Source organism: Sinohyriopsis cumingii, chromosome 8 (assembly GCF_028554795.1).
Source record: "Sinohyriopsis cumingii isolate HCF-2022 chromosome 8, ASM2855479v2, whole genome shotgun sequence".
Taxonomy (NCBI): Eukaryota; Metazoa; Mollusca; class Bivalvia; order Unionida; family Unionidae; genus Sinohyriopsis; species Sinohyriopsis cumingii.
The window spans coordinates 7,950,417-7,961,634 of NC_142968.1; the positions used below are offsets into that span (position 1 = coordinate 7,950,417).

The window sequence follows — 11,218 nt, forward strand, 5'->3', positions numbered from 1 at the left end:
TTGTTAATATATTTATCGCCCATTCTAGCCGAATCCCATAATCCACCGCTGTATTTGAAATAGCTATGGTACGTGCATGAATTAACACCACGTTGCTTTATTTCTCGCGCTAATCTGTGTGTCGGTGTTAATACGATCATATCTGAATTTGCAAATAGATTTATCACTCTAGTGGTTTTACCGCTACCGCTAGGTCTATTTAGGTAAACGAATTTACATCGCGAAATTGGATCGAACGCAGATGCGGCTATCGATATTTCCTCAAATATACCTCGGTGAAATTCATCGCGATCCTCAACATCAGCGTCTTCACAATATCCTAAAATATTTTCGTTTTTTATTCTCCAGGTTCCCCAGGAGCTACCATCTGTGATTAAATTTTCCAACCTACCCAGGTATTTTTTATCGATATAGAACGAATCTGTTGCGACTCTCACTGCGATATCGGAGAATTTATTTATCATCGAAAGTAAATTTATGCTAACATAAGCTAGCATCGACGATCTTAAATGAGTATATTGCGCCGATTCTCCATCGAGATAGCTAACGACGGTACCTAACTTTGTTCCGTCAATGATAATATTTTCTCTATTACAGAATATTCCTCGTGACGCTGTATCGGCGATTTTAAAATCCAACTCGGCGTCGTTAATTATTAATCTAGCGTGTCGGTGTTTATGATCGACAGAGCCACCCTGAGTAAATTTGCCTATTATTTTTCTTCCGATATCTTTCGCGTTGTCACAATCCGTCGGCAGCCACACGTCGGTTTGTTTTTTATACGATATAATTGCCTCACTTACCGTCAGCGACACTAACATTGACGAATCTATCATATACCTTAATAACACCGTGGGAACCCAGCGACGTTGAGAGAAATGCCTGCCGAACCAAATATAACAAATTTTATGTAAATTTTCAGCGAATTCGAATGATATTACACGAGCAAATCCGGTCATAACAAAATCTTGTAACGGTCCGTTAATCGCGACTCTTGTCATTTCGTTAGTAGGATGACCGAATTTAGCAAAATACTCGGCACAATCGCCATATCCGAGAAAACTACCAGGATAACACGCCGACATATCAACGGATATCATATCCTCAAAGTCATACTTGGTATTCCACAATCCGCCATGGCCGTATTCGATGCAGCTATTTTGAATATCAGCAAGAAATTCGGATCGTGTAGGTTTCCACGAATTTCGTTCTCTAGCGGCGTGAGCGGCAACTGATGGAATAGTAAAGCAATTTGTCAATAATTGATCGGGATTTGACGAATATCTTACTGCGAGTTCTCTCATCGATTCGTGTAGCGATTTTTCCCTATAAATATCACCGCGTGGTAGAATAAATTGATCGTATTTTTCTTCGCTGGAAAATAACCACACTGATATGGGATCAGATTCGCTTAATTTTTTGATAAACCTAAACATTGCCGTAGAATCATTCTCCGTAGTATCCACGGGATAAAATTTAACCACACGATCCCGCGGAAATATCATCACAGAACGTGACCACGCGTGAGAATTGTGATCGATGATCTCGATTGGCGCTCCTCGAGATTTGTACGGCGACGAGTATAATATTTCTCCCGATAACGTTTTTACCGAAATTGGAAATTTTAATTTTTTACTTAACACAGCTACATCATTTACAGACGCTCCATTAATAACAGTCTCCGCCCAGGCGTTTATTTTTTCTAATCTTAATTGGGTTAAACCAGATCCGCTTTTCGCATTTCTCATGTGCTCAATAACACGTTCGGCTACGCAATTTATTACCTAAGATTCTTTCATCACAGGCAAATTTTTAATATCCGGATTATTATTTAGCCGATAAATCCCATAAACAACCGCGCTGACTGGATACGCCTTGGCGTAATAAGGACCATCGATACCTAATAATAATCCCGGTCGAGAATTTTTGTCAAGAATAACATTTTTTTTACCACCGCGAATAGGATCTTGTTTGTCACGAATAACCCAAGTTTCATCAGGCATTTGTGCGATAAACTTTATTCCGAAAATAAATCTCTCTTCGAGGTGTTCCGTTTTTATGTGATCTATTATTTTCTTAGCTCGTTCCAAATTCATCGTAACATCGATAGAATTTGTTTTCCAGGTTGACCAAGTATGAACCGCTCCATCATCGAAAAATTCTTTCTTAGCTTGATCAACGTCAGGAATCTCATATTCTGCTTCGTCAAGGTCAAATATATCCATTATTATATTTTAGACAAATATCTAAATAATAATGAACCGTTGTAGATGGCTATTAATCGGTTCGGTACATTTCTGTGACAAGACATGTAGAAAAGATTATTGTGGCGCTCATATATGTGCGATTCGAAAAGGCAGTAAAGGACCACAGCGATGCTTAATTTGCCAAGTTGGTATACGAGGGAAAACTCGATTGTGTTTGAAATGTGGTGGAAAAAATTATCGAAAATTAAAACGATATTACGAAAAAAAATCTTTGTCGGTAATAACTTGCGAGGAAGATTATATTAATCGATTTCGAACAAATAACGATTTAAACAAATAAAATATTATATATGAATCAAAAATCAGCGATTTCAGAGTTTAAAATCCATCCAATTATTAGCGGATACGAGGCATCGTCTGATGGTATCGTTAGAAATATTAAAACAAAAAATCGAGTTGGTAATATTAATAAATTTGGCTATTTGACATATAAATTTGGTAAAATAAATTATTTTCTTCACAGATTTATATTCGAATGTTATCATGGATTAATCAGAGATAAATTGGTTATTAACCATATTGATGGAAATAAACTAAATAACAAATTGTCTAATCTCCGAGCGGTAACTTATAAGGAAAATTCTAAATTTGGTAACTGTGGTGGATACAGAATAGCCAAGGCGGTCAAATCAATAAATAAAGAAACTAACGAAGAAATAATATTTACGTCGATGAATGCCGCAGCAAAATATTTTAGTATCAATTCAGCTTCGGTGCAGCGAGTTGCAGAAGGAATAATCAGCATGACATTTTCTTACAGATTTGGTACATGGATCGAATTTTATTATATTCCAATAATATCTGATTCGGAAAAAATAATACTAGAAAATTATAAATTTCGATAATTAAAGATAAAAATATAATATAATGAACGAAGAAAATATAAATAATATCATCGAAGCTATCGAAGATTTAAGAAGTAAAAATATTGAATTATCTTCGGATTTGGACACCGATAAAATTCAATCTGAGTTTGAGACGATTGTTCAAGGTAAACTCGAACACATATACACGCTACCATCCGAATATAAGTTTATAAAGAAAATCCAATCTGCGATGTATCAATCACTTGCGTCTGTCGATGATGATCAAATTAAGGATTTTGTTGCGTTATCGGTGTTGGTAGAAAAAATAAGATCGAGTTTATCTAACGAATACGAGTCGAGAAAAATTACTAGTTTACGCATCAGGCAATTAAGAAAATTGGTCGAGGAAAACAAGAATTAAACCACAAAAAAAAAACAATTTCCTGCAATTTTACTGATTTTTGAAATTTTTACCAATTTTATTTATTTTTTACCGGTTTTTATTTATTTTTTTGCCATTTTTTTACCGTTGACAGGTTAAGATTTTCAGGATTTTACTAGCAAATTGATACTTAACGTTTCGCCGCGTATATCAAATAAATTTCCGTTTTGATCCGTCAATTTGAAATTTATTCTCGACAATAATCGATTATGGCATCGTAGATAAAATAAATTGACCGGTTCTTTCACGATGAAATATACCGGAGAAGCTGTTGGGGCAAACGAATAAAGAATAAAACCTTGTTGAGCCCGATCCGATACAGAGGCATCTACGTTGTAGCTACCATCGATAATATCCGCGTGAAGATTAATCGCGACAACTTCGGTTATATTAACGATACCTGGCGAGATATGCCGCCTTTGCCCGGATAGATCGTTATCGTGTTTAAGAAATAATGATAATGGCATTATTCTTTTAACCCATGCGGCGTGTAATTGAGGGAAATACTCGTCGATGGTATCGGTGACAGATTTTCTCATTCCATCAACGTCATAACCAGGAAATTTGAAATTAGGTAATGTTTCCTCGGTTAATCTATACGCTGTCATAAATTTTTGTTTTTCACGAGAATTTTTATAAATATTTATTTTTTTTCCACCTCCGGTTTTATCAGTAGGATTATATGGGATGTATATACTCACTAGTTTTTTATCATCGATTATTGCCTGAATTAAAATTTTATGATAAAATTCCAGATCGTATGTGAGTTTATTCAAAATCTCCACACGTTTAATAATTTCGTTACAAGAATTTGTTATATCAAATATACATGCATTGAAAAATTTTCGTAATAAATTTAATTGTTTTTCATGTTGCTGATTAGTATATGTGATCAAGAACATTGCATGTGAATAATTTGAGATAAAAGTAGAATTACTATCAGGACTATCTGAATAATATGACCATCTCATATTATCTTGAGAATCATAATTAAAACGTATGATTTTTTTTCGCGATATAATCTTTATTAAAAAGAGCAGAAATATAATTTTCTTTTTTATTATCAATTTTACTTTCTCTTATATTTTCGAAATCTGAATAATAATAAACATCGTGATAATCTTTCTTGTCGCTGACAAAATCGGATTTTTTTGGTTCTGGTGGAATTGGTGGTGCTGGGGGTATTTCTTCGGGCCAACCTAGTACGGTCCTGATTGTCGATTGATAAATATCAATAACATACGGTGATTTTACCTCGATTGTTGATGCTAACGTTGGTTCATGTACGGATATTTTTATTCCAGGTTCAGCATCACCGGTTATGTTTGATATTCTACGAACAAGTTCGTTATTTATTTGTTCAATCTCGTAGCTGCCCGTTGGTATACCAACGGTAATCCAATCTGGGGTTCCATCGGGACGGTTTTTATTAGCAAAAACAAGAGAATTATTTGATAATAGAGCACCAAATGATTTTGCTCTAATATTAGGCCAACTATTATAAACACGTAACTGTGATAACGCAATTTCGTTAGCGCTAATTGGCGTTGGAAAATTAATATTAAACTCGGGTTTGGTCGAATTTACCGATATCATCGTTATTACCGACGGTGTTGTGTTTGTTACAATCTGAGCCAGCTCCGACATTATTAATATCTATTTGTTCAATCTCAGAGTAGATTTTTATCATCATAGAAAATTCATAATCGGAAATAATACCGTCGTTGAGACTTTCAGAAAGCAACGATGATAATTTCGAATACGCTTCTGTTATTAAGGATAATTTGCTCGTGTATAAAGATAATTTTATATTTGCACACGAATATAATTTTTTTGCGATGATATTAAGAACACCTGCGATTGTAGTTGTTGCTGCGATAATTATCGTTGCCGCGACCGGTGCGATCACTGTTACCGCGGATAATATTACCCCTGCACCAGCGATGACTGCGCTTGCTGTGTACACGGTAACGTCGATTGTAATTAATTTACGTTCATATTTTTTTACTTTTTCCTGATACTCGTCAAGTAGCCTTTTTAGCGAATCTTGCCATGAGCGCGCCTGATTATACCGATATTCCGACGCGGTCATTATTAATTTGTTGTCCAACTAAATGATGAAGGTATCTCGGCAATAAACTCCATGCACCAGAAATAATCGGTCGATACTGTTGTGGACCTTTCTGGTGGTTCTAGCTCAAATGTTTCTTCGATATCTTTACTTAGTAAAATATTTAAAAATCCGAGAAACCTATCGGTAGCATGGCGCCATTTATGCGATTTAGCTATTATTCTAAATCTTACTTTGGATAAAACGTATAATTGATATATTCCTGTAACTGGCGCTGTGTATTTAAATGTGTTATTTTCCGGTGTCCACGTTCCTAATCCCGACGATGTTGTGAAGGTCATGTTATGAAATTGCTGCAATGTTACACCTGACGGAATTTTGATATAGTTTGTTTTATCGATAATTCCGGGTATTAGCACATTTATTCCGTCAAATAGATCAGCGGATTTTTTAATTTCGGTAATTTTTGTGTTAAATTCGCTAATTTTTTTGTTTATTTCGCTAATTTCAGCGTTCAAATCTTGAATTACATTATCGTGTAGCGATATATCAACTTTCTGACGCGTAAAAGATGCGTCGTTGCAATATCAACATTAACTTTAAGAATATCATCGTTAATTTTTTTTTATATTTTCAAGGGTCGTATCAAGGTTATTATTAATTTTTTTAATTTCATTTTCCATTTTTTCTGTATCTGTTTTATCAGCTTTTAGGATCAACTTTGCCGTGAATTCGTTAATATCACCGCTATTTCTTCTCGCTAATTCCGTTAAACGAGAAAAATGATCAACGTGTTCGTTATATTCCTCTCGCTTGATTATATCGGTTATTTTGATATTACTTGTTCGTAATTTTCCTTCTTTATCTTGAAAAATAGCAACATCGTTAGGTTCTATTCCCACCAACGATAAAAGATTATTAACATCGTCCTTAGTTGCGTATTTTGATAAATCGATATCGGTTTTTGTTTTCTCCCTAAAAAGAAATCTTCCATAAATGTCAACCATATTTACTTATCGCGTATTCAAATACTATTTTATGATACGGGCCAGATGATTTTGAAATTGCATTAAGAACGTTAATCGATTCAGGACCACAGATAGGTGGATCCGTTAGTGTCTGTGTAGGTAACGTCGAATACCAAATTGGAATATTTAATTTTGATACGTAATTGATAAATTCCCTTGGTGGTGCTAATCCGTACGAATCAAAATAAACAACTTCGCGAGGATTAATCGCGTAGGCAACCCAGTGTGTTCCAGGACCTGTGCTTGAATCAAGGTTTATTATCCCTGTCTCGGTGGAATTTGGTTTATCAGGTAGCTGATCCCGCATAAACACACCTCTGAAAAATTTTATTTTTTTATTCTTCGCTTCGTTAGATAAATCTAAATTTGAGGAGGGCGTGCTAATATTAGGCCGTATCCGTATGGAGGTGGTCGTCTTAGATAAAGGCCGCTGCTCTTTTTTTTGCCATATCGCCCTCCTGTTATTTTTTGAGCCAATTTACTACCTGCGTATCCAGCTGCTCCTGTTAGCGCACCTTTTGCTATTATCGGAGCAGCAGCGGCTAATAATCCGGGAATAGCAGTTAGCAAGGGAAATATTCAACCTGTTTTTACCATATCTCTGATGGCACCTGGACTAAGATTAATATGAACACCAGAGTTTGTCGATTTGGCCTTGATAAAATGTCCATACTGAGTCTTAGTTAACGATATTTTATTAGGTCCACCTTGAATTTGATCATTTTTTGGGGTTAATCTTACACCGCATCGCTTCGTCGTCGCTGATTGGAGCTTTTTTTACCTGACCCGGAGTAAGAGTCACGCTGATGTGTTCGTATGGCATATTATAATCGTTTTAATCTAAATTTGGAATTCTCACATATTTTCGACGGGTGCATCGATAACTCTCATTCTGCCGCTAATACCCTCAAGGATCATCGTTCTGTCGCTGAGAATTACCGCGATTGCCCTAGTTGGTCCACCTGTGTTAATTCTGGCCTTAAAATGGATATCAACAACGGATTGTTTTACCAAATCGAGATGTTCCAGAGAGAAATAATAGATGGGATAAAGAGTATTAAAATCCAACTGTGATATTTGTAATCCGGTATCGATATTTTGATCACGCCCCATGAAACTTAATAAACGATAATACGCACGGGCCGTCGAGAAATTAGCAAAATTGATCGATATATCCTCGGATGGTTCTTGTTGCCCGTTTATTCTCAGCGATACCTCTGTGGCGTTAAAATTATCAAATATCATGTGACTGTGTACTTGATCGTATCTATTTGCTCTTTGAAGAACAATAAAGATGTGCCTAGGTGCAGAGACACCCTGTTGTGATGCGATACGCCAGGTAAATATTCCATTAATATTAACATCGGTATTATCGGTAGTCGTTGTGAGCCAGGACATGATAGATTTACCACCTTGGTTCATAAACGATAATAATTTTTCTTCCTCGGTAATCAATGGGGTTATCGCGGGCATCCAAGGGTAAATTTAGTTAATAAAACTTTACCAGCGTCATTAGCTTCCACACCAACTTCTCGCCAGATAGCTCTATCACTGCCAGCAGCATCTCGAACAAAGGAAATCGTGTGTTTTGCTCCGTAAATTACTTTTCTGAAATGTCTGCAAAATCCAAATATGTGAGATAATGGAATAGCACAAGAAAATCTTCGTTCATTACCTCTTAACATTGCCCTTCGCATGGCAAATCCGAGATTATAATTCGCGTTGGTATTAATAATCATATCCTCGATATTAGCAACAGCAACAGGAGGATCGGCGCGATTATTCGGTTGCCTAATAATATATTGAATATGATCAGCGTTGTCACTATTATCCTTAGCAAACATCATACTAGGACCAGCTGACTTAATAAAATCATCCGAGTATCTAGCTAAGCCTATAATTGTCGTTGCTATATCAACATCGCTTATAATTGACTCGATTTCTCTTCCATCGATCATATACGTGGCGTTCTTGAACAAAGCCATAATACCGTTATTGACAAATCCTATTCTAAAATCTGCATTATAGGCTGTATTATCCGTTTTTACAATTTCACCAACAAATTCGATAAACGCCTCAGAAGGAAGAAAATACCTTGTAGTATCATGAACTTGAATTTCCACGCGATTAGGTTCGTTTGGTTTTACCGCATCATACGAAAAATATTGAAAATCTCGCACGGACGAGTCCCTGCCTACAGGCTCGTCCATGTCGAATACCTCGTTGGACACTTGCGCAAACATTTTATTATAAAGATTATCATCTAAAACGAAGACCGCTGCCTGATACAAAACTTGTGTTTACCGCTTTTTCGACTTCCTGATTTACTAGCTCATCTATTTTTTTGTTTGCTGCACCGTTTATTATTTTATTAACGTCGCTGGGCATCTCATCGGTACTGGGTAATTTGATCGGTTTTTTCTTATCTTTTTTGCGTAATAAATTTGTTATTTTACCCTTAACAACATCGAAGCCTTTGCTAGCTAAATTACCGATACCAGAAACAGCTTTCTCGCTAATCTTTCCTATCGATTTTAATGAAATTTGCTTAGCTATAGGTCCGATTTTTGGGGATATTCTTGTGACGAAACTTTTAACAATATCGCCAAGTCCGTTGCCATGAACGTATTTGTACACGGGTAATCGAGACTTAACCACGCGGACCTGTACAGGTCTGCGTTGATATTTATGAACGATCATTATCTAATTTGGTATTATTTAATCAATAAGCTCGTCGATAAGTTCCTTGTAGATATGCGAGTCAATAACACCACCGCGGAATAATCGTTGACAAATATCTGAGGCTTCGTTAATTATTTCAGGAGAGTTATTTCCGGCTCGTTTTCCTCCGATTAATACCTCGAGGCGAGATACATCGTTGACAACGCTTTTTGGGCAAATGGTATATCCGCTGCCTGTTTTATATGATGACCCTGAGGAGTAAGGAACTTCTTCCTCATATTGTTTTTACATTTTAGATACCTTAGTACAAAATCTTTTATAACCAGTATCATCTAAATTAATTTTTTTTTTTTTATGGGAAAAATATAATAAACTCGGCCAATCATCTTCGTCCACATATCGGATATGTTTTTCTTCCATATATTTATATCTTCTATCGTAATCGAGTGCAGCAATTTTAGTTATTTCGGGTAAACTTGGTAATATCCTTAATCTAGTATCTGAGGTAAATATTTTAATTGGATTTTTTTTTATATTCATTATATCAACAACATTTTCATTAAAAATTAAATAATCTGGGTCATTTTTTATTAATTTCTTTTCTTAAATTAGCAAAAAATACCATTGGAACCCAATCTTCCCTTGTTATATCTCGAGCATGAGATTTATTCCTTAAATATTTTTCCGTTTTGTAATATTCGTTTACAGCAATATTAATTAATTCAGCTTCGTTTTTAAAATTATCAAGAGCATTTTCCGTAAAATACTTGTGAGGCATAATCTCAGATTCAGAAGGTTCCTCTTTATCATCGAATCCAATTTCTTCCTCCTCTGTGGGCGAAGAAGATTCCTCTATCGGTGGTGTTTTTTCCCGTGGTTGAGATATCTCTTTTGGTCTTGCTCCTAATTCTCGAGGAGGAGATTCCGTTTTTTCCGGTGGAGGAGATATCTCTTTTGGTCCTGCTTCTAATTCTCGAGGAGGAGGTGGATATCGCCTTTTCTTCGCTTCTTCTTTATTTATTTTCTTTCGTTCATATGCAAATGATACAAAATTAGCATATGTTGGATCTGTTTTTCTCACTAGTGGTATTTCTAATCTGGCTCTATACAGCAAATTATACCAATTTTCACGTGATCTAATACTATCTAACCCTTTCTGTGTCAAAAAAAGTTTTCTATTATCGAAAGAATCTTCTGGAAATGCAGCAAATTGATCCATTCTCTGGATAATCTCAAACTGTTTTGTTATTAATGTCCACCCCGTCTCGGTAAATTTTCTTTTTATTTTTTCAACAAAAGGTTCTTTTATGTCAACTTTTTTCATTTTCCCTATTTTAAACACTGGTCCTCGTCTTTGTGCTTGCTGTTGTGCTTGTTCTAGTTGATCCGGTAACATTCGCGTATGTTCCTCAATGTCTCTCAACACAGGAAGAATTCCACGTTTTCTCACATCCGGATCTCTTTCATCCGCGAGTAAAACTTTTTCGGTCGTTTCGGTAACTGGCTTTAATAATTTCGACGATAATTCAGTAAATCCCTGCTCTGCGTCTTCGTGTTCACGTACCTTTTTCTTAAATAATTCTTTTGTGGGAATAAAATTCCTTAATGCCGCTAATTTTTCTCGACCTAATCTAGCGGAATGAGGTTCTCCAATACCGGTACTAGTATACGGATCCATTTATTTCTAATATATTATTTTAATGCAACGTAAAAATGGAACATGACAACGAATACCTGCAACACAAAAAATCGAACAAAATTATATTCCATTTCCTTAAAAAATTTGCCTGGGGCATCATGTTTTTATGACACACTTGGTATACCCACCTGATGCATATGGTCTGTTATATGCGAAAATTGACCCTCGTAGAAGGCCGTAAAAATGAAAATAAAGGCTTCTACGAGAAAAGTTCACGTAGAAA

At 35.7% G+C, this 11,218-nt stretch overlaps 1 protein-coding gene across 1 annotated transcript in view; it reads right to left on the reverse strand.

Moving 5' to 3' along the window:
* The window catches only part of LOC149792932 (uncharacterized), a 32,162-nt gene extending 21,188 nt beyond the window's left edge, over window positions 1-10,974 (reverse strand). Inside the window, exons 1-2 of the mRNA XM_089968922.1 lie at window positions 10,861-10,974; window positions 9,919-10,320 (exon numbers count right to left, since the gene is read on the reverse strand). Of these exons, the coding sequence (XP_089825048.1) occupies window positions 9,919-10,320; window positions 10,861-10,974 (516 nt within the window). The remainder of the gene's footprint in view (window positions 1-9,918; window positions 10,321-10,860) is intronic.
* Between the last annotated feature and the right edge of the window lie 244 nt (window positions 10,975-11,218).